This window comes from Monodelphis domestica, chromosome 7 (genome assembly GCF_027887165.1).
Source record: "Monodelphis domestica isolate mMonDom1 chromosome 7, mMonDom1.pri, whole genome shotgun sequence".
NCBI classification, from domain to species: domain Eukaryota; kingdom Metazoa; phylum Chordata; class Mammalia; order Didelphimorphia; family Didelphidae; genus Monodelphis; species Monodelphis domestica.
In genome coordinates, this window is record NC_077233.1 from 93,921,079 (window position 1) to 93,945,372 (window position 24,294).

Here is a 24,294-nt window from a genome sequence, read left to right on the forward strand (position 1 = left end):
CTTACCCAGGGTCACATGGCTAGGGAATATCTGAGGCCAAATTTGAACCCAAGACCTCCCATCTCCAGACCTGGTTCTTTATCCACCCAAGTTACCTAAGTGCTCCTACAGTTAACATTTCTTAAGTACCAACTTTGAGTAGGGTACACTGCTTGGCACTAAGAATGTGAAGATGAATTTGACTCATTTTCTAGCCACTTAACAATCTAATCAACGGAGGAGAAATGGGAGTTAGGTACCCAAATAACCTCTGATATAAGGAGAGTGGGGAGAAGTAAAAAAGCTGAAAAGGAGAGGTCTAAGTCCATGGCTGAGAAAGTCCAGGAGAATAGCTCACTTTTGACCAGAAGGAGTAGAGTCCAAGAAGCCTCCATTGTATGAATGTCACCCTAGAACTAGGTTTTAAAATTCCATCAGATTTCATCAGAGATCAAGACAGGGAACACTAAGGATAGAAGATGGTCCAGTTTGCTTAGAACATCATTTGTGAAGGAAGGTAGTATGAAATGAGACTGGAACCAAATTATTCAAGACCTTGAATGCCAGGCGATATGGATTGTCTTTGAACCTATAGGCAATAAAGATATTTTGAAAAAGAAATTCTATGGTCAGATCTGCGTCTTAGGAAAATTATTTTAGAAGCTAACCTGGGGAGGGAAGAAGCTGGCACTTACCTAGAAGCTGAAAGTTATCCAGGGCATCCCAAAATTCTTACTGCAGTAAGCTTTTTGGATGCTCTGGGTACTTGGTGAGATGACTGGAGGAGAAAGGATGAGTGGAGGTCAGTGGTCTGACAATGGAATTAAGTGTGGCTAGAGAGGCGATAAAGATGACTTAGACGATGATGGTGCCCACTAGAGAAATAGCCAGGTTGAGAGAGGAGGCAGCAGATTTAGCTGGGAAGATGCTGAATTCCATTTTGAACACTGCTGAGTTTGATAGGCTCGGAAGGGGGTCTCTGTGTAAAGTTAGCTAGCGGGCAGGTGAAGGTGTGTGTTGGATGGTCTGGCTATCATACGCCTATCTGGTGGTGCTGCAGAAGCACCTTGGAGGATTCCTAGTATCACAAACGAATTTTACAGATGAGGTCCCCTCGCCCTGGAAAGTGAGTTGCCCAAGGTCAGCTGGATAGTAAACATCAGAGATGGAACTGGATGTTTTTGTTTTGAGATGTGATCATTGAAGACAAGGGAGAAGATCAGATCACCAGAAACAGGACTGAGTCAGAGTCAGAGATAGGTTCTAATCTTCAGAGGACCAAAGGAACGTGACAGATCAGTCCAAGCAGTGTAAGAGGTAGGAGGAGACTAGAGTGTTTCTGAAGACAGTGTTGAGAAGAGGTAGTGCCAACTACTGCAGAAAGGTTAAGAAGGACAAAATGAGAAAAGATCATTATCTATCCCCACGAAGCCATCCATTCTTCCTCTGAACTCCCAAAGCACTTTGGTATTCCTCAGTCTTGCTATTGTTTGGTCATTCCAGTCATTTTGACTCTTCATGACCCCATTTGATGTTTTCTTGGCAAAGATTCTGGAGTGTTTGGCTGTTTCCTTCCCCAGCTCATTTTATAGATGGGGAAAGTGAGACCAACAGGGTTAAGTGACTTGCTCAGGATCACCCAGGTAATAAGTTCTGAGGCCAGATTTGAACTCAGGAAGATGAGTCTTCCTGACTCCAGACCTGGTGCTCTATTCACTGCACCATCTAGCCACCCTGCTGGTTGAGATTAGTTAATATAAATAATAGTAGATCCAGTCAGTGTGGTTTCTTTGCTTGCCAAGGGTCACCCAGCTAGTAAGCACCTGAGGCTGGATTTGAACTCTGGTCTTTCTGATCCCAGGTTTGGCACTCTATTCACTAGCACCAACTAGTTGCTGTTCCACTTCTTAGTAGACTTTTGAGTTCTGTGAGGGCAGAGACTGTTGTCAAATTTCTGTAAACTGAGCTGAAGCTCAGCACTGGGCTGTGCATGAATACAAGCCCACATAGTAGATAGATGTCTATTAGAACCCAGGTTGTGTGAGTCCCTGGAAAGTATGTAGTACTTAATAAACCACAAGGAGAAAGACATGGCATTTATATATTTATTTTTCAAAGTTAACCTTCTGCCTTAAAATCAATACTACATATTAATTCCAAGGTAGAAGAACAGTAAGGGCTAGCCAGTGGGGGTCAAGTGACTTGCCCAGGGCCACACAGCTAGGTTGGTAAGGCATTTCAATCTCCTGATTCATGAATGGGGAAACTAAGACTTATGGAAGATAATACAGACAGATAATGACAGCACTGAGACCAGACCTTGGGTCTCTTGATCTCCAGTTCATCAGTCTTTCCACTATAATTTAGTGCATTTGAACTGAGGGGCTTATGGGAGAGGGTGAACACCTATCTTCTTCTTAGGATCATAGCAGCAGAGGAAGCATGGCACAGTGAAAATTTGGAATGAGGGTCTGGGTTCCAATCTCAGCTTTGTGTAGTAATTTGAAGGGAGCTACTTAACTTCTCATAAGGAAGCTGGAAGTCCTGTGATCTGAGAACTGGAGGGAACTTCAGTGATCATATATTTGGTCTCCATTCTGGTCTAATCTGTTCCTTTCCTCCCTCCCCATCACTCCCTGTGGGGACATGCAACACAAGAGCCAGGAAGGAATTTGCCTAGGCTTAAACAGCTAATAAGCAGAGAAGCCAGGGCTCTTGGAATCCCAGGGACTAGAGGAGAGAAAGAGGCCTTTTGGGGCTAACAGGATACAGCACAGACAAATGGATCACAGAGTTGAGCAACAGCTTTATGGGCTTTTGATGTCCAAGGGGGAAGTTTTGTTGGAGATAATGTTATCAAAGAGGCTTCATCTAGGAAGATTTCCTGGAGGAGGTAGAATTTTAGGTGTGATTTCAAGGTAAATTGACAGCAGGTGACAGTCAGGAGGAAAGAGGTGGTTGTGTGTGTGTGTGTGTGTGTGTGTGTGTGTGTGTGTGTGTGTGTGTGTGTGTGCAGGGGGGTATAGAAGTCTACTCTCTTCTGGTTTCAGTGGTACATGTTCAGGGATCCCAACCTCTGTCATCCTGGGACATCCTGTAGTCTGATGGTTTTGTTCCTGGTTATCACCAGGAGCAGGTGGCCAGCTCTACTGGAATATGGGGCCTTTGGGTGTTCCAGCCTGAATGAAGAAAAGTTCTGCTGAGGAATGGGACCCAGAGCTGATCTCCGTGCAGGACCCAGGGGAAGATGATGGTTGCCTGACAGGTCCCTTCTTCAGCTCTGTTCCCTGGCAGCCTTACCCCCCTAGAGAGGATGGAAAGCCTCAGGTGATGACCACAGAGAGCTTTTTCTTATCTGTGGTGTATCACCAGCCTTGGGGTTAGGAAGACGTGGGTTTAAATCCTGGATCTAACACCTACCCCTTGTGTGACTTTGGGCCTCCCTCTTATCATTTCAGTGTCCCAGGAAGGAATTCAGTAAGCTCATAAGTGGCTAGGGAGTTTCCGATCTGCCTGCATGAAGGGAATTCTTTAGTTCTGTGAATTCACAGGTCTAGACCAAAAACCAAACAAAATCCCTAAGCCTTAGACTCGTGGATTCATAAATTGCTGGAAAGGGCCTCAGGAATCATTTAATTTAACGTCTTCATTTTAGAGAAGGAAATTAGAATCTCAGAGAAGGGAAGTAACAGCTCAGGGCACAGTATATTTAATTAGGAGAGCTAGAGTTTGAACCCAGTTCTCCAGACTCCTAGTTGAGTGATTCTCTTATCTGTATTTGCAACCTGCTTGAAGACCTCCATTTGTATATTCATATCCCTCCCACCCAGGAATGTTCTTGTGGGTGCAAGCTTGTATGTGTGTGTCTACATGTGCACATGTGGGCTCAGTCCCCATCTCTTCCCCATCCGGGGCCCCCAGCCTTGCCTGTGGGAGATGGTTGGAGGCTGATGTTGCCTTGGGCCCCACGGGGCTGGCTTCTCGCCTGGGCATCCAGCTCTTTGGCCATTTGACGTAGGAGAGAAAGATTTTTCCTTTCATTAAATGTTAACAGAACCATCGACTACCCTGCCTGGTCTCTGCTTCAGCCCAGCTTTAAGGGGGCCTTGACCACCAGGTGGGGATGGGAGGCTACAGGGCTGACCCCTGCTGTCTTGACCCTGTTCAGTGCCAACCCTGCCTGGCAGGAGATGGGGATAGTTTAAATCTCCCCCATATTTAATGCTCTTTCTCACAGGATGACTAGGAAGTAAGAAGGGCAAGTATTTTTATTCCTGTTTTACATATGAAGAAATTTGAGCCCATAGAGTTCTGAAGTGACTCTTCCATAGTCATTCTGGAGCTAGGAAAGGGCAGATCCTGGATCTCTAGACTCTAGGTTCTGGGCTCTGTTCACTCCATGATGCTGAACTACTTGGTCTTTTTTGGCCCTGTTTCCCCCTTCTGTCCTATGGCTCACTGTTTGTTACCCCCCCCCCTTTAAAATTTTTTTAAATTTAGAATCTTTTCCCATGATTACATGATTCATAATCCTCTCCCTCCTGTTACCTTCCCTTATGGGGAAGAAGAGATTTTGGGATAATCTCTTTCCTTCCCCAGATTCTAGCTTTCTCATCTATAAAATGAGGGACTTGAATACAGTGATCTCTAAGGTCCCTGCCAACACAAGCCTGTAGTTTTAGTAAAAACACATTTCCCTTTTTGAACCTTACTCACGTAGCCTCAGATACTTCCTAGTTGTGTGACCCTGTGCAAATCACTTAACCCCCATTGCCTAGCCCTTACCACTCTTCTGCCTTGGAACCAATACACAGTATTGATTCTAAGATGGAAAGGCAAGGCAAGGCAGGAAGGAGGAAAATTTACAGTTAACTATTAACTCATCCTCTTTCAGATGTGGCAACTTGGTGTCTTCTGGACTTGGAAAGAAGAAGACCTGAGTTCAAATCCTGCCTTAGTCACTTACTGGCCTTATAATCTTGGGCAAGTTCCTTAATCCCTTTCTACCTCATTGTAAAAGAGGGATCATAATAGAACCTACTTCTCAGGGTTGTGAGGATCAGACGAGATAACCCAGGCAAAGTCCTTTGCATAGCGCCAGTATAAATTAATGTTAGCTGTTATTATTATTATTAATGACTAATTATGATGACTGGAAGAGAGAGTGAAGCTGTTGACTTTGTGCAGTTCTGCCTTACTTAAGTACAATTCACTTACGACTCAAGACATCGTCCTGTGATGGCATTGATCCTCTTTAAAAAATGAAGGACAAACTAAGCAATTGGGTCCTTCATCATTCTCAGGAGAACAGCCACCATTTTCTTTGTTTTTTGGGGGGGGATTATTATTGCCATTTTGCAAATGACAAAAAGGCTTCCTAGAGGGAAATTATTTGCCTATTCCCCACTTTACAGAGGAAAGAAAGGTGAAGTGAGTATTCAGAAAGACCCAGAGCATTCAATTCAGCAAACCTACTACATGCCATGAATTGTGCTAATGCTAGGATACCAAGACAGAGGCCAACCAGTCCCTGCCCTTGGGAGATCACACTGTGGGGAGGTAGGGCAGGCAGGCACGAACCAGATAAATAAACCCAAATGATTAAAAAGTCATTCCCCAAGAGTGTAGGGATAATTGTGCTTTGGCATGACCTAGAGTAGGAGGGTAGGAGTTGGCTCCTGACTTAGCTTTGGCAGGAAGCTGGAGATCTGGGGAGATGGAAGGAAGAAGGGAGGCATATTCCAGGCGTGGGGTCCTGTCTAGGCAAACTGCATGAAGGTAGGAGATGAATGCCTTTTACAGGAAACAATGATTGGATTGGCAGGAACATGAAGGAGAGTAATTAGGAACAAGACCGGAAAGATAGTTTGGGAGTCCTATTGGAGAGGCCTTTAAATGCTAAGTTGAGACTTTTGAATTTTATCTTGGAGGCAGTAGGGGCCCCCTGGATTATCTCAGGTAGGAGACTGCCATTGATGGCCCTCTCCTTGAAGAATATCAGTTTGCTAGCTGTATGGAGGGTGTGTTGGAGAGGGCAAAGGCTGGAATGAGAGCAGGTGGGTCAAATGAAGAGGCTGTTCTAATAGTTCAGGTGAGGGGGGTTCAGGGCCAGAACTCAAGTAGAGCTTATCATTCTTATCTCAGAGTGCTGCTATGGATAAAGAGCTTCGGTGATAGAAATGGCAATCATTCCTGTTATTTTTTTTATAAAGTGAAATTTACTTCAGTGGATTTTCTTTCTGTTGTTGGGAAAAATCATCTCCCTAAGGACTTCCAAAGACTTATTGCACAGAATTAGGTGAGATTCTAGATGAGGAATGAATAAGATGTGAAAAGAAGAAATATTTCTCTTAAGTGATTATTGTTTCCATTTCTCTAGTATTCTAAGATTTACAAAGGACTTCCCTTATAGAAATACTGTCCAAGGAGGTAATAAGAGTATTTGCTGTGGGTGAGTCATTTTGTCTGACTCTGTGACCTCATTTGGGGGTTTCTTTTTTGAAAAATTGTTTATTTAATTAAGAAGATTTTTCTATGGTCACATGATTCATATTCTTTCCCTCCCCTCCTTTCTCCCCCATCCCGTAGCCAATGAGCAATTCAATTAGGTTTTACATGTATCATTGATCAAGGTATTTGGGGGTTTCTTGGCAAAGATACTGGGTTGGTTTGCCATTTCCTTCTCCAGCTCACATTACAGATGAGGAAACTGAGGCAAACAAAGGTTCAGTGTCTTGCTTAGGGTCGGATATCTAGTAAGTGCTATGAAGCCAAATTTGAACTCATGAAAATGAGACTTCCTGACTTCAGGTCTGTCACTTTACCCACTGGACCCCCATGCAGAGTATGGTTATTCCCATTTTATAGGTACAGAAACTGAGGCCTACTGAAGTGAAGAGGCTTGCTCAAGGTCACTCAGCTAGGAAATATCAGAGCCTAATTTCAAACCTAGGTGCTCTGATTTCAAGTTCAACAATGGCATTCTCGTATGGCGCTCTGCAATAGAGGTGGATAACTTGGGTTATTGATCAATTAACAGACATTTATTAAATAGTTACTAAATGCAGGCACTCTGCCAAGCATTGGGGATACAAAGGAAAAAAGCAAAAGCAATCTTTGCCCTCAAGGAGTATATAGATTTATTTTTAAGACAATATGAATATACAAAATATGAAACAGCAGATGGAGGGTACCACTAGCGGGGAAACTGTTAGTGGGATTTCCTCCCTAACAACTGGGTTAAATGTTATGGGAATGATGGGTTGGAAACATCAGGGCAAGGAGAGCTATGGAGGTAGATTCATCATGGTAGAGATTGGAAGAAGCTTTGGAACTGGGAATCAGGAGACCTGAATTCTAGACTCTGAACCTCAATTTCCTAGTCAATAAAATGGAAATGATCATATTTACTCTTCCTCCTTTGCTGAAGAAAGTGCTTTGAAAACATTAGCAGAAAGGGGGCATTTATTACTCTACACTAGCTTTCTGGAAGGACATATGATCTTACCTTGGGCTTCAGTTGTCCCCTCTGTAAAATGGTCTCTAATGGTTTGGTGGAAAGAGACCCAGGGTAGGGAAGCCTGGGTTTGCGCCCCAGATCTCCCACTTATTACCTGTGTTACTTTAGACGAGTTATTTCTCTTATCTTGTCCCATTTCTTGACTGTAAAATGAGGGGCTTGACTCGATGACCATCAAGTTTCTTCCCAATTTTGAATCCACCATCCTGTGACTAGATAATCCAGCTCTTAGGTGCTGGGATCCCAGCTTTGACACGCTGCAGTCACAGGGTCACCTGTCATCCAGGGAACGCATTTAAAGCCAAAAGACGACTGAGAGTGAGTGAGTTATAGGGTCCTTGGATATGTCCTGTTTTCTCTCTCTGCAACATGATCTAGTTAAGAAGAATCTGGGAGTTAGAGTTAAAGGAACTGAGTTTGAATCTAAGAGCTGCCAACTATTTCCTTTGTGAGCCACCATTTTCCCATTCTGGGTCTTGGTTTCTTTATCTGTGAATTGGGCGGTGGGTTGGGCTGGACAGCGTCTGAGGTCTTTGCGGACACACTCCATGATCCTCCTCTTTTCTCTCTCTCTCTCCTACCAGTTGATAGTGGAGAAGACAACTGACTACCCATCGGCCGAGTATTCCCTGGTGGAGGATGTGGCCCTGCATTTCACCTGTTTGATGGACAGGCTGAACCAGCAGCGTCTCTTCCAGCCAGACCTGTGTGACGTGGACCTGGTACTGGTACAGCAGCACAGCGTCTTTCCAGCCCACAAGGGGGTCCTGGCTGCCTACAGCCAGTTCTTCCACTCTCTCTTCACTCAGAACAAGCAGCTGCAGAGGGTCGAGCTGTCCCTGGAGGCCCTGGCCCCCCGGGGGCTCCAGCAGATCCTCAACTTTATCTATACCTCCAAGCTTCTGGTCAACGCAGCCAACGTCCAGGACGTGTTAAACGCCGCCTCCGTGCTTCAGATGGCGGACATTGCTGCCTCCTGCCAGGACTTGTTGGACGCCTGCTCCCTTGGTCCCCCTGGCCCCATGGCCATGGCCCTGGGGCCCGGGAGCAGCGGAGGTGGTTGCCCTCCTGGCCCTGCCTCGTACTATTGTGAGATCAAGCAGGAGGTCGATGCTCCCACCCAGCCCAAGATCTATGCCCGAGAAGGGACGGATCCCTTTTCGGTGAGGGTGGAGGATGGGGCAGGGCTGGGGGGCAGCACCGCCATAGGGCTCACCCCTGTATCAGCCAAGCCTTTCTACAAAGAAGAGAAGGAGGAGGCCAGCGGTGCTGAGGGGACAGCGCCCAGGGCTTTGTGTAAGCTGGAAGGGGCTGAGGACTCTGAGGAGGATCTGGAGGGCCAGGGGGCCTACAGTGGGGAGCAGCAGCAGATCATCGTGGAGGTCAACCTCAACAACCAGACGCTCCACGTGTCCAAAGGTCCTGAGGGGAAGCCGCCCGCTGCTGACACTGGGGAGGCCACTGTGGTGCTGGGCCCAGAGCAGAGAGCCAGGGGGGAGGAGGAGGAAGATGAGGAGGAGGAAGGGGGTGCTGGTGGCAGTGGGGGAGAGGAGGAAGAGGAGGAAGAGGAAGAGGAGGAGGAGGAAGAGGAGGAAGAAGAAGAGGAGGAGGAGGAAGGTGATGGAGGAGAGGAGGAGGAGGAGGAGGAAGAGCGCAGTGAAGAAGAGGAGGCAGAGACCACAGAAGAGGAAGAAGAAGAGGCAGGCCGGGCCAGGAAGGAGAAGCCGAGGCCCCCCTGCCAAGGGTCCCGGGCGGGCCAGGCTACCAGGAGCAGCGTGGCCACGAGGTCCAGGGAGGGGACCAAGCAGGGGGTGTCAGGTGAGGAAGAGGAGGAGGGAGTCGAGGAGGGGGCCCGAAGAGGCCGGAAGCGAAGGAAGGATGCCCAGCTGCCAGCCCCAGCCCCAGATGGCCTGGGCCCCAAGGTAAAGCTGGAGGAGAAGCAGCATCACCCATGCCAGAAGTGCCCTCGGGTCTTCAACAACCGCTGGTACCTGGAGAAACACATGAATGTGACCCACAGCCGAATGCAGATTTGTGACAAGTGTGGCAAGCGCTTCCTGCTCGAGAGTGAGCTCCTTCTGCACCACCAGACAGACTGCGAGAGGAACATCCAGGTGGGAGCCCCCCCAAGACCCCTTTTGTTCTCACAGCCTGCCCCTGGGATTCTGACCTGCTTTAGCCCCACCCTCCCCCTGCCACCTGGGCCCATTTTAGAGATGAGGAAACTGAGCCCCTGTCAGCACAGGATAATAGCTGACATTCAGGAGGTGATTTACAGCCATCCTGTGAGGCTGAGTCTAGTAGGTGTTGTTGGTCCCATTAGATAGATAAGGAAACTGAGGCTTGGGGGATGAGGGAGCTGACCTATAGCTGTACAACTAGTAAGTGTTGAAGTGGAATTCAAACCCAGATCCTTCTTGATTCTATCTAGTGTTCTTGCAACGTCTTTCCTTTCTTTCTCTCTTCCTTCCTTCCTTTCTCTCTCCCTTCCTTCCCTCCTTTTCCTTTCTTTCTCCCTTCCTTCCTTTCTCTCTCCCTTCCTTCCTTTCTCTCTCCCTTCCTTCCCTCCTTTTCCTTTCTCTCTCCCTTCCTTCCTTTCTCTCTCCCTTCCTTCCTTTCTCTCTCCCTTCCTTCCCTCCTTTTCCTTTCTTTCTCCCTTCCTTCCTTTCTCTCTCCCTTCCTTCCCTCCCCCCTCTCTCTTTCTCTCTCTCCCTCTCCCTCTCTCTCTCTCTCCCCCCCTTCTGTTTTAGAATAGATTCTAAGTATTGGTTCCAAGGCAGAAGAGAGGTAAGGGCCAGACATTGGGGGTTAAGTGACTTGCCTAGGATCACAAAGCTAAGAAGTGTTTAATATAAGACTTGAACCCAGGACCTTGTATCTCAAGGCCTGGTGCTCTATTTACTGAGCCTTCTAGTTGTGTCCTTTTGTAGGACCTTTAATAAATTCCTGCTGTGGGTCCAGCCAGGTGCTCAGCCATCCTGGGGCTAGAGAGGTAGAAGGAGTAAAAATACAGATTGAGATCTCCCCTCTCAAGGAGCTCACAGTCTGGCTGGGAAAACAAGGCACAAGGTAAATTGGAGCTATGTGTGACTGAGAAATGCATTGTGATTTGTATTCTCTTCCAAAGAGCATGGAAGGACTGAGGTAGATAAAGCAGTGGACCTGGAGTCAGGAAGACCCAAGTTCAAATCCTGCCTCAGACACATACTAGCTGTGTGTCTCTGGACAAGCCCCATAGCCTCTGTTTGCCTTAGTTTCCTTATCTATATTTTTATTTTCTTAATTTAATTTTTCCATAATTACGTGTGAAAACCTTTTTTTAAAATTGAGTCTTGAATCCTCTCCCTCTTTTCCCCCAATCCCTAAGATGCTAATATGTCTCCTATAAGTTTTTTTTAAACCCTTACCTTCCATCTTGGAGTCATTACTGTGTATTGGCTCCAAGGCAGAAGAGTGGTGAGGGCTAAGCAACGGGGGTCAAGTGACTTGCCCAGGGTCACACAGTTAGGAAGTGTCTGAGGCCAGATTTGAACCTAGGACCTCCCGTCTCTAGGCCTAGCTCTCAACACACTAAGCTACCCAGCTGCCCCCTATCTCCTATAAAATTTACATATCATTAGGTCAAACAAGCTTCCTTCTCTATAAAATGAGGATAAACAATAGCACCTGTCTCCAGAGTTGTTGGGAAGATAGGAGGAAATGCTCCTTATAAGCCAGACCTGGCGATGGGAGCACCTGAGTTCAAATCTGGCCCCAGATCCTTCTTGAATGGGTGACCCTGAGCAAATCACTTAACCCCAGTTGCCCAGCTCTTACCACCTTTCTGCCTTGGAAGCAATACCAAGTATTGACTCTAAGATAGAAGGTAAGGGCTAAAGGGAAAAAGAAAAGTTCTTTACAGAGTGCTTTAAAGAACCTGAAAGCCCTGGACAGAAATGCTAGGTAGCTCTTAGAAGACTGACTGTGATGTCCTTCCCCACTGATAGGGATATGGGCTTGGGGCTTCCAGGGCTGGCCATCAGGAGCTGCTGGCCCTAGAAGTCACCACCAGGTGGCCATCCTTCTGGCGATGAAGCCCGTCTGTGCCCTTAGCTCACTGGGCACCTGGTCTGCTGCCAGGCTTGTCCTTGGAGCCTTTCCAACCTGGTGGGACTTGCTAGAATTTCGCTTCAGAGAATGCAGAGTCAGCCCTTCACTGTGATGAGGCATAGGAGGCAGACTCTGGAGGAGGGGGCTTGGCTTCTAAAAAAATGGGGAAGCTGTGATCTGTGAGGTTTCTTGCTCCGATGCTCTCTCTTTGTCCTAAGATCACAGGCTCTGGGACCTTTTAGGCTAGAGATCAAGTGATTTGTCTGTCATTCATTTTTTTAGAAAGTTTTTTTCTAAAAGAAATTTTTCATAAAGCCTTACCTTCCATCTTAGACTCAATACTGTGTATTGGTTCCAAGGTGGAAGAGCAGTAAAGGCTAGACAATGGAGGTTAAGGGACTTGCCCAGGTTCACACATCTAGGGAGTGGTTGAGGTCAGATTTGAACCCAGAACCTCCTGTCTCTAGATCTGGCTCTCCATCCACTGTGCCACCCAGCTGTCTCCTTGCTGTTTGTTCCCTTTTACACAGGTAGTCAGAATTTTAACAGACTACAACCCCTGACTCTAATCTATTGTTTTCTTCTGCATCACACTGCCTCCTAGCATATTTCTCTTTAAAACCTCCCCTCTTTCAAACTTCCTTATTTTTATGGGATGTAGCACAGTCCTCCCAGTCACCCAGGTGACTGACTGGTAGCCAGGTGGGCTAAAGGGTAGAACACTGGACCAGGACCCTGGAGGACCTGAGTTCAAAGCCAGCCTCAGACACTTTCTAGCTTTGTGACCCTGGGCAAGTCATTTAATCTCTGTTTGCCTCAGTTTCCTCAACTTCCAAAAGGGAACAGAGAGAGCCCCTACTTCTTGGTGGTGTTGTGAGGATCACATGAGGTGAAATTTGTAAAGCATTAAATTTCACACATTGTTCCTTCTCATGCCATCCTTGGTCTTTCCGTGTCCTTCAGGCCCCATATCCAGTGGTCAGCTCCTGATTCTGACCTTCCAGATCTCCCCCTCTCTCTTTGCTCACTCAGCCTTTATCTGGCTCAGATCCCTCGCCCACTCACTTATCTAGTCTAGTGTCACAGCCTTCCCACCCTCCGATTTAGCCTTTTTGTGGCTGCCCAAGTCATCTTCCTAAGGTGCTTTAAAATAGTCTTTAAGGAGGCAGCGGGGTGGCTCAGTGAATGGAAAGCCAGCTCTAGAGATGGGAGGCCCTGGGTTCAAATGTGGCCTCAGATGCTTCCTAGCTGTGTGACCTTGGGCAAGTCACTTAACCCCCATTTGCCTTGCCCTTCTATCTTGGAATTATTACAGACAAAAAGTGAGGATTTACAAAACACGTTTATTATTTTATTGATCAGAATGTGTTCTCTACCCTGGCTCTCTAATACACTGTGGGGGAAGAAGGGTCCTCCATATCCTCAGGAAGAGCCTAGTCTGGTGGGAGAGGCTAAAGTGAGCTAGGATGGTCAGGGTGGGCTCCCTGGAAGAGGTGGCCAAGCAGTAAGGGAGAGCATAAGCATTAATTAAGCTCCTGCTTTGTGGCTGGCACTGTGCTAAGTGCTGGGGATACAGAGATAGGTGGAAAACAAGGGACGCACATCCCAATAGGAAGATAGCCTATAAATATACAGACCGATAAGTAAAGGTAATCTCAGGGCATGGCAGCCAGGCACAGAGAGTGAGTAAACAGAACCACAAAGGCAGGAATGGGCTTCGTGTATGCCAGGGATGACTAAGAGACCAGACTGGCTGGGGAAGAGGAAGAGAAGGAGAGACTGAGAGAGGAGGGAGAAGGAGGAAGGAGGGGAGAAAGAGGTGGTCGTAAATCTGACAAGGTAGGTTGGAGCAGGTTGTAAAGACCCTGGGCTCAGGACGAATGGCAGGGCAGTCCCTCGCTGTTCCTCCAGTAACCTCCATGGCCCCTTCTGTCCCTGAGATTCTATGATTGTCTTCAGAGCAGTTTTGGGATTTTCAGGGCTGTGGTTCCATTGAGCTATACCCCATCCTAGGGAAGAGGCAGCCTGGCTTCTCCCTTAGCTCACTGAGGGGGACACTGAGGCACCCAGAAAAGGGCAACTTGAGGGGTGCAGGCAGAATATAATGGGTGATTAATACTCTGTACTGGTGGAGGAAGAGCTGTTGACACACTGATAGGGATGGACTTGTCTCTGCTGTCTCTCTGAAAGTGGGGTTCAGGCTAAGGCTGGGAAGGGACCGTGTGCAGTTTGATGACTAAAAGTTGGCTACCAGGTTGGGTCTATGCCCACCCCTTTCCAGTTCGGCTATTTCATCCAGGCTTTTATGTTATGGAGCCCTCAGGCAGTCTCACGAAGCTTGTGGAACCCTTCTCAGAATGAGGTTTTGGAACGTTTAAAAGGAAATTCACAGAATTATAAAAGAAAATAGTTCTATGCAAATAAAGATCCCATTTTCCTCCATTCGCATTCATAGAACCTTCCCCCTAAATCTATCCACAGATTCCCAGGGGGACCATGGACCTCAGATTAAGGAACCCTGTTCTAAGGTCTCTCCCAGCTCTGAAAATTCTAGGGTATTAAGTTCTAAGGTTTCTTCCAATGTATACTTCCTGGGTTTTAGATTCCTTAAGATCTCTTCCAACTCAGACATTCTGGGTTCCAGGTTCTAAGGTCTTCCCCAGCTCAGACATTCTGAAGTATTCTACGGTTTCTTCTAGTGTATACTTCCTGGGTTCTAGACCCTAAGATCTTTCTCAGTTCAGACATGTTAGGTTCAAGGTTCTAAGGTCTTTCCCAGCACAGACATTCTGGGGTATTACATTCTAAGGTTTCTCCCAGTGTATTTTTTCTGGATTCTAGACTCTTAAGACCTCTCCCAGCTCAGACATTCTAGATTCCAGGTTCTAAGGTTTCCCTCAACATAGGCATTCTGGGTTCCAGGTTCTGAGTTCTTCCCCAGCTCAGGCATTCTGGGCTCCAGGTTCTGAGGTCTCTCCCTAGTCCTGACATTCTGGATTCTGTGTCAGAGGGTTTCAAAAAGGCCAATTAAGGGCCACAGAGAACTGTAGGCTGTTTGTTGAACAGGGAGGGCTGTGATTTGAGTTGTGTGGTCATATCACTTTGGCAGCACATAAAGGATGGATTGGAGGGAAAGGACTTGTTAGGAGGCTGTTACATTCGTCTAGGTAACAATGGCAATCAGGCGGAGGGAGCAGGTCTGAAAAATCCTGTGGAGGTAGAACCATGGGGACTGGATCTCCTCTTCTTCTTCCCCGTTTCTCTGACACAGAGCTTGGAGCATACGTGCCCAGGCAGCCACACGTACATTCACACCTGGGAGGTGCTCAGGATAAACAGAATGCAGCCCAGATGGACCTCCTGGGTTGGGGAAGGTGATGATCCTCGGGGAGTTAGATTCCCATGGATGGAAGGATATCCCTAGGAACACTCTGTGTGTGTGAGAGAGACAGATAGACAGACAGACAGACAGACAGACAGTGTGTGTGTGTGGGGGGGTATGAGGTGGTCTTTTTTCTTCTCTTAGATTCCTAAGGGCTCTTTGTGCCCACCTTGCTGCCCCCTGTCCTTCCTCCTGGGCAGTCAGAGCCTCTCACTAAAGTTCTCCTCCCCTCCCATTCCCTCCGCCCCCTCCCCTCTGCCAGTGTGTCACGTGTGGCAAAGCCTTTAAGAAGCTTTGGTCCCTCCATGAGCACAACAAGATCGTCCATGGCTACGCAGAGAAGAAGTTCTCCTGTGAGATCTGTGAGAAGAAATTCTATACCATGGCTCACGTGCGAAAGCACATGGTTGGTGAGTCCCAGATGATGGGGAAGAATTCCATGGGGGAGAGAGGAGGGGAAGAGATGGGGACCAGTCTGGGAGGGGCTTATCTATGGACAAAGCCAAGAGAGATCCCAGAGGGGGGCCCAGGTGGGAACCCCAGCTCTGCTCCTTAACCACTAGGGGACCCCTGGACAAGGTTCATCCCCTTTCCAGGCTTCCCCTTTCCCTTCTGTAAAATGAGGGCATTGGACAGATGATCTGTGAAGTTCCTTTGGGAGGTAAGGCAGCATGATGGAGTGGAAAGAGGGAAGAATTTGGAGGTGGAAGTCCTGGATTCAAATCCTCCCTTTGTTTATATACCACTTTTGTGACTTTTGGTATCATTTAACATCTCCAGACCCTAGGTCCTAATCTGTCCGACTCAGGTAGCCTCTGAGGTCTTTCTGTCTCGAAATCTTTGATCCATGAACCTGTCCTTGCCCTGTTCCCAGAGCCATTCCTTTCTGGTTCCATTCCCCAAAGGGCCAGTGAGGATGTCTTGGGGAATGTACACATGTTCTGTTGTTGTAATGTGGTGACTTTAGGATGTCAGCAGGTGAAAGTATCTTCTGCTCCTCCCACTTTATTAATAGTATCTAATAAAATGAATCATAATATCTTTGAATCAGAAAGGATTAGAGGCAGTGTGGTGGAATGGTTAGAGAACTCTTTCAAGGAAGTCTGGGTTCAGACCCCTTACCTCTACTGCTTCCTAACTGTGACTTTAGAGAGTCATTTCATTTTCCTGAACCTCAGTTTCCTTATTTGTAAAATGAATTGCTTGGGCAGGTTTATATCATGTGACCTTAGAAATCATATAGACCCAAGATTCTCAAATTTTTTGTTCCCTTCACACTCTTAAAAAATTGTTGAGGGGGCAGCTAGGTGGTTCAGTGGATAAAGAACCAGGCTTAGAGACAGGAGTTCTTGGGTTCAAAATCTGGCCTCAGACACTTTTTAGCTGTATGATCCTGGGCAAGTCACTTCACTCCAGTTGCCTAGTCTTGACCAATCTTCTGCTTTGGGAATTGATACTTGGGATTTAGAACTTGAAGGTATCTTAGAACTCAACTAGTCTGACATCTTCTCTACCCCTCATTTTTACAGATGAGGAAATTGAGGTTCAAATTTCCCAGGGTCCCACAGGTAGGAAAGCAACAATACTGGGTTTCAATCCCAGATTCTCTGACTCTAAGCCTAGGACCCATTCTACCATACAAAGTGTCCTGGGTAGAGAATTCCCATCATAGAAGGTATGAGGGACTCAGTCAGAGGAGATTCTTTTTTTTTTTTAACCCTTACCTTCCATCTTGGAATCAATACTGTGTATTGGTTCCAAGGCAGAAAAGTGGTAAGGGCTAGGCAATGGGGGTTAAGTGACTTGCCCAGGATCACACAGCTGGGAAGTGTCTGAGGCCAGATTTGAACCTAGAACCTCTCCGTCTCTAGGCCTGGCTCTCCATCCAGTGAACCACCCAGCTGCCCCCTCAGAGGGGATTCTTCCTCTGAGTAGGAGGTAGGACTCAAGGCTCTCTTAGTTTCATGTAGATTTACCCTACTAAAGGAGTCTAATAAATCTCTACTGTTCCCTTCTCTGATTCTCTATTACATTAGGGTCCTATGTTTTATTATTTTTATATTTCGAAAGGACTTCCCCACCCTTAACTCCTTTGATTTCTTCAAGAGCTAGTGGAGTGGATGGAATGGGCAACAAAGGTGACCCTGTGGAATGTTAAATATGGTCTGATGTCCTAACAACAGAGGCAGGGAAGAGATAAGGTGATAATAGAATATAAAGGCTAGCAGGAACCTTAGAGATTATTTGATTCAGCCCCCTAAATTTACAGATGGAGGAACTGAGGCGCTGAGAAGGAAAACAATTTATCTAAGATTGCATACTGAGTTAGATTAGGGACAGTCTGGAGAAAAAGGGGTTAGAGGTTAAATGGAGTCATGATCAGGGGTCAACTGGGCCAGTCCCCTATCAGAAGACCTCAAAAATCACACTAGACTATCTGGTTCCAATCTCCCTTCTTCCCCACCCCATTCTCCCAATGAAGAAAATATCAGGGAAGCAAACTGCTGCTCATTGCAAACCCTCTCTTTTAGCCACTAAGAGTATAAGTTCTTTTTGGCGAGCCTTGTAAGGGTATTGAAGCCCAAGAAGCCCAATGAGGTTCTCAGGAGGAGTCTGTCTCTCCCTCCCCTCTCCCTGGCCTGTGACTCTGAAGAGGTTTCTGAATCAGTAACACTTTGGGGCAGGGAATTATATTTAGGATAATAACAGCAGCAGGCCCTCTTTTTACAGCACTTTAAGATTTATTAAGTTTTTCCCTCATTACAGCCAGTGAGATGGGCAATATATGGATTATTATATCCTTTTTAATGATGAGGAAATTGAGTCTCAGAGAAGGAAAATGACTTGTACGTAAATGTAGATGATCTTAGTCTGCTCAATCACTAGCCCCAGTGCTGGCTCCAAAGCAGGTGGAAGAACAGATCTTTTAACAGCTGTCATCCCCATTGTACCCACCCTTCAGCTCACACCAAGGACATGCCCTTCACCTGCGAGACCTGTGGCAAGTCCTTCAAGAGGAGCATGTCACTCAAAGTCCATTCCCTGCAGCATTCTGGAGAGAAGCCTTTCAAATGTGAGGTAAGCGCTCTGCTAAGGACCAGGGGACCCTATCTATCGGTAAAGGGATGCTCTCTCCTCCTTGGCCAGGGTTTGGTCAGGGACTCAGCCTACAGCTTCTTATGCTTGCCTTGTTCCCAGCTCCAACTCCCACTTTTCTCTCTAAGACATCATTAAGAAGCCACCAGAGCTCATTCCCCTTTGGAAAACCAAAGGACTCTCTTCCACCCTGGGGAAGAGAAAGAAAGAGTCCTGAACTTACACTTATGGGAAGTAAAAAGAGTTGATGTAAGGTCTTCCCCTACTTACCTTATGTGACCTGTCAGAATCTTTAGCTTTCTGTCTCTTCTACCACGAACCTCTTTGAGATATTTGGAATGGTCTATCTACTGTCCCTCTTTGTTTTCTTAATAATAATAATCAATAAGCTTTAATATTTCATTTCTCATCCAGGGTCTGTGATGTTAGCCTTCAAATGAGATGTCATTGGGGAAAGGAGTTGTAAAAGCCTTCACAGATCTTTTCCTTTTTTTTTTGTTTGTCTTCCATCTTCATCCTTAAATGTTCTAGGAGTGATCTGGTCATGCCATGCTTTCTGTTGACACTCCCTTCTCTTCTATTGCTTCTCATTTTATAAAGCAGTATTGCTTTTAATATCCTACTATACTTCTCTTTAATGTTTTACAAATTAGTTTTTATTCTGGACTTGTTTCAGATTCAAAATCCCCTAACTGGAAGGAATTTAGTGATAATCTGGTCCAATGCTATCATTTATATAAAAGGAAATTGAGGTGCAGGGAGGATAAGGGACTTGGGTGAGGCCAACTAGGATTTAAACCCAGGTCTCTTGATTACATCTAGTCTTCATACCACCAATGCTTCTGTGTAGAGGCAGTTAAGTGATACTGTGGATATTTGGGAAAACTCAAGTTCAAATCCTCCTTCAAATGCTTAGTAGCTATGTGATTTTGGACATATAGTAGGCATTTAATAAATGTGTGTTTCCTTCCTTCCATAGGGCAGTGGAGAGATAAATATTGGCAGGAATAATGAGGGAAGACTTCCTGGAGGACGTACAACTGGAACCAGGCTTCAGGCTTGGAAACAAGAAATAGGAAGAATTCAGATAAGCAGAGAAGAGAGGGCACAGTGTTTCAGGGAAGTCCTCCAGGATACTTATTGGTTTACCAACAAGAATAAGGCAGCCTATCTGTTTGTAAAACCTGCTGGTTCTTTGGTGTGAAAGGGGAAAATTACAAAATTTCAGACCCAGTTTAAGACCTGTGATGAAGATGGAGCCTATAATTAAATCAACAAATAGCCCTTGGAAAGATTTTGATGGACTAGGGCTGATAGATTGGATCTAAGAAGTTGAAATTGAAGAGACTTAAGTGTAGAGCTTGGTGACTAAAGCAAAGAACATTAGGAGTAGAGGATGGAGTTGTTGGGGCTAAATAATCAGAATTGTGAAAAAGAGCTGGGGGGGTTTTGTGAACTATAAACCCAGGATGTGTGAGATGGCAGCTAAAAAGGTTAATGTCATCTTAGGGCATATAGAGGCAGAGACCCTAGATGGAGGTGATATGGAGGAAAGAGCACTGGCTTTGGAATATGGACCTGGATTCATATCTTAGCTCTTTGGTATTTAATGTTTTTTTTAATATATTTTTAAAAAACTTTATTGAGGGTAGGAAAATGATAAATAAAGTCCTAAATCTACACAGTTATAGCTCCTCTCACAAATCTACACTCCCCATCATGGGGTTTGCTCTTCTGGTCTTCTCAAAGATCATTTTCTTTTCTTCCCTCCCCCCCTCCCACCACCTCTCCCATAGTCCATGAGCGATTCCACTGGGTATCACATGTGTTCTTGATTCAAACCCATTTCCATGTTGTTGGTATTTGCATTAGAGTGTTCATTTAGAGTCTCTCCTCAGTCATATCCCCTCAACCCCTGTAGTCAAGCAGTTCCTTTTCATTGGTGTTTTTACTCCCACCGTTTGTCCTCTGCTTGTGGATAGTGTTTTTTAGATCCCTGCAGATTGTTCAGGGACACTGCATTGACACTAATGGAGAAGTCCATTACCTTCGATTGTACCACAGTGTATCAGTCTCTGTGTACAATGCTTTTCTGGTTCTGCTCCTTTCGCTCTGCATCACTTCCTGGAGGTTGTTCCAGTCTCCATGGAATTCCTCTACTTTATTATTCCTTTTTTTAAAAATTTTAAACATTATTTGGTCATTTCCAAACATTATTCACTGGAAACAAAGATCATTTTCTTTTCCTCCCCTCCCCCCTCCCACCACCTTTCCCTCTCCCATAGCCGACGCACGATTCCACTGGTTATCACATGTGTTCTTGACTTGAACCCATACTCCTGTTGTTGGAATTTGCATTAGAGTGTTTGTTTAGAGTCTCTCCTCAGTCATATCCCCTCCAACCCTGTAGTCAAGCAGTTGCTTTTCATCGGTGTTTTACTCCCACAGTTTGTCCTCTGCTTGTGGATAGTATTTTTTTTAGATTCCTGCAGATTGTTCAGGGACATTGCATTGCCACTAATGGAGACGTCCATCACCTTCGATTGTACCACAATGTATCAGTCTCTGTGTACAATGTTTTCCTGGTTCTGCTCCTTTCACTCTGCATCAATTCCTGGAGGTTGTTCCAGTCTCCATGGAATTCCTCTACTTTATTATTCCTTTTAGCACAATAGTATTCCATCACCAACATATACCACAATTTGTTCAGCCATTCCCCAATTGATGGGCATCCCCTCATTTTCCAATTCTTTGCCACCACAAAGAGCACAGCTATGAATATTCTTGTACAAGTCTTTTTCCTCATTATCTCTTTGGGGTACAAGCCCAGTAGTGCTATGGCTGGATCAAAGGGCAGACAGACTTTTAGCACCCTTTGGGCATAGTTCCAAATTGCCCTCCAGAATGGTTGGATTAATTCACAACTCCACCAGCAATGAATTAGTGTCCCTACTTTGCCACATCCCCTCCAGCATTCATTACTTTCCATAGCTGTCATGTTAGCCAATCTGCTTGGTGTGAGGCGATACTTCAGAGTTGTTTTGATTTGCATCTTTCTGATTATAAGAGATGTAGAACTGGTATTTAATGTTTGTGACCTTGGATGAGTCACTTTCCCTCCCTGGGCTTCAGTTTCTTCGTGTGTAAAATGAGGGGGTTGGACTAGATAGCCTTGGAGATCCCTTTCTAGCTCAAAGTCTGTGATAATCCTGCTGATGTGACCATGGTCAGACCACATCTGAAGGATTTGTGTCAAGTTTTAGGTTCCATGTTTTAGGAAGGTATTGACAAACTAGAATGAGTCTGGAGGGCATGCAATCCTGACCAAAGCAAGGAGTATCCTGGAACCAGCTCAAGAAAGCCAGTTGTTAAATTCTCTGTGAGCATTTATACATCTTAGAAATGGGTAAACTACCAGTCAGTGCTTAATATAATGTTTTGTTGATTGCTTAGACTTAAGAAAATAATGGAGAAAATCTTAATAGTATAGAGTAAACTTTAAAATGTGTCATGCCTTCATTTTCCCCCTGGAGAGCTGGTTGTTAAACATTTACCAACTTACTTACAGGTTCAAGAAACCCAACTGTAAATTTCTTAAGAGCAGGAACTCCATCCTTCCTGTCATGCAGGCTCACATCATTGGAACCATCTTCAACTCTTCTCTCTCTCTCCCATATCCAGTCTGTGGCCAAGTCTTTTCAGTTCTACCTCCACAACAAATCTTTCTCCATCCCCCTCTTCTAGCCCAGAGGGAGGCCCCCATTACCTCTCACTATTGCCATAATTTCTTAACAGGCTCCCTGCTTCCAGTCCCTTTCCTCTTTAAGTCTGTCCTCTACGTAGATGCCAAAGTGACACTCCCTCGTGATAGACCACAGGTCTATGCTTCTGTCTTGTTCTTTTGCCGGTTCTTATTTCCTATCACCTCTGAGATCAAATCCAGACTCCTCCCGTTAGCTTTTAATGCCCTGCCATAATCTGGCCCCAGCCTCCCTTTGCAAGTGTATCTCACACTATCCTTCTTCACCATCTTAATCACTGCTACTTTCACACTTTCCATGCCTTGGAATACTCTGTATCCTAGTCACCTGGTCCCTGTGCTGTTCCATCTCTGGTCTCTGGCTGGCTGTCCTGTAGCTCTAGAATATACTTCACCCTTATCTATGTCTCGTTAGCTCTCTTCAAGGCTTAGCTCAGGGGCTGCCTCCTATAGATAGCCTCCCTGATACAAATCTCTCTCCTCATTTGTGTTCTGTCCTCAAATGATCTCGCATTTACTTCTCTGTTTATTCTTTGTATCTTCAAGAATAAATTTCCTGAGTACAAGGACTATATGTTGTCCTCTCTTTCCTTGGTGCCTTCCACATTTAAATAACCAGCCAGGCTTGAATTAAATTTCTAGACTCATGGGGGAGGGGGATGTTCTCCATTCTAGGTGCTTGTCTCTTCTCCCCCTTTCCTTTCCCTCTCCCCCAGCCTCTCTCCTTAATGACAGCCCAGCCCAGAACCCTCTGCAAATATCCCTGAACTTCTAAGGGCTTGGGGGTTGAAGATGGTGCAACCAGAGCCCTCACACCCATTTCTCTTGTCCTCCCCCTCTGGACAGAACTGCAATGAGCGCTTCCAGTACAAGTACCAGCTTCGGTCCCACATGAGCATCCACATCGGGCACAAGCAGTTCATGTGTCAATGGTGCGGGAAGGACTTCAATATGAAGCAGTATTTTGATGAGCACATGAAAACACACACAGGTAAGAGCCTTTGAAGACCCTCTGCTCCCCTCCTTCCTTGCCCTCTCTTTCCCCTTCCAACATCTCCTCTACCTTGCCCTACCTACTCCCATCTCTATCTCTACCCCTGCCTGGGATCATTAGCCCTCTTGGGAAGAATCCTCATCCCCTTCTCTATCTCCATCCCTCTCATCCACCTAGAAAATTCTCCCTAGAAGAGATGACGAGGCCATGGTTCTCTCTCTCTCGATAAATAGAGAGATAGAGATAGGTAAATAGGTAGATGGAGATAGATAGATGGATGGATAGATAGATAGAAATAGAGACATGGAGATAGAGACAGGTAGATCGATGGATAGATAAAAGACAGATAGGAAGAGACAGATTGGATGGATAGATAGATGGAGAGATAGAGAGAGAAATAGAGAGATGGAGATACAGACAGAGATAGATGAAGAGATGGTGATAGAGTTAAATAAAGAGATATAGATGGATATTTTTCTAGATAGATGGAGGCAGAGATAGGTAGATGGATAGACGGTGATAGAAATAGATAGATAAAGAGACAGAAATGGAGATTTCTACAGATAGCTATATCTCTCTATCTAGAGAGAGAGATAATCTTGCTTTCTCCTCTCTATCTTTCTCTTTTCTCTCTACCTTCCCTCTTTCTCCCTTTCCCTCTCTCCTTTTCCTCTGCTCCTCTCTCCCCTTTTCTTTCTCCTTCCCCACTCCAAAGACCAGTGGTTTTAGAATCTGAAGACCTGAGTTTGAGTCTTGACTCTTTCAGTCACTTACTACTGTATGACTTTCTGGGCCTCAATTTTCTTGTTTGTAACATAAATGGTTTGGGCCTGATAATATGTAGGGTTCCTTCCAGCTCTAATATCTTGTGATTCCAGAGTCCTTAGAGATGAGGAGCCTTTCAGAGAGTAGGGAGGAGAGTTAAGAACTATTCAGCACAGTATGGAAGAAAGCATGAATTTAGAATCTGAATATTTGGGTTTGAATCCAGGACTTAGTCATGATACCCAGTCAGCCTTAGTCCTGTTGAGGTTCAGAACTCCAAGACTAAAGCAGTTTACCAATAACAAGGATTATAGGCATTTGTCACTATACCTAACAATAGTAAATATTTGCTAAAGGGGTGAATTAATGAACTGAGGCCCTAATTTAAAAGAATAGGCTTTTTAACTCTATTGGTAACTCAAAATATTTTTCTGCTTGCCACATTGGAATTAGTTAAGTCAACTGGGATATTTTTTTTTAAATTTTATTTAATTAGTCAATTTAGAATATTTTTCCTTGGCTACAAGATTCATGTTCTTTCCCTCCCCTCCCTCCAGCTCCCTCCCATAGCCGAAGCACAGTTCCACTGGGTTTTACATGTGTCTTTGATCAAAACTTATTTCCATATTGTTCATGTTTGCACTAGGATTATCATTTAGAGTCTACATTCCTCATATCCCCATTGAACCATGTGATCAAGCACTTGTTTT

The 24,294-nt window shown here is 45.5% G+C and overlaps 1 protein-coding gene across 1 annotated transcript in view; it reads left to right on the forward strand.

Moving 5' to 3' along the window:
• The window catches only part of ZBTB47 (zinc finger and BTB domain containing 47), a 49,649-nt gene that overhangs the window by 19,309 nt on the left and 6,046 nt on the right, over window positions 1-24,294 (forward strand). Inside the window, exons 2-5 of the mRNA XM_056805101.1 lie at window positions 8,083-9,612; window positions 15,232-15,379; window positions 17,932-18,047; window positions 22,672-22,816. Coding sequence (XP_056661079.1) covers window positions 8,083-9,612; window positions 15,232-15,379; window positions 17,932-18,047; window positions 22,672-22,816 — 1,939 coding nt within the window. The remainder of the gene's footprint in view (window positions 1-8,082; window positions 9,613-15,231; window positions 15,380-17,931; window positions 18,048-22,671; window positions 22,817-24,294) is intronic.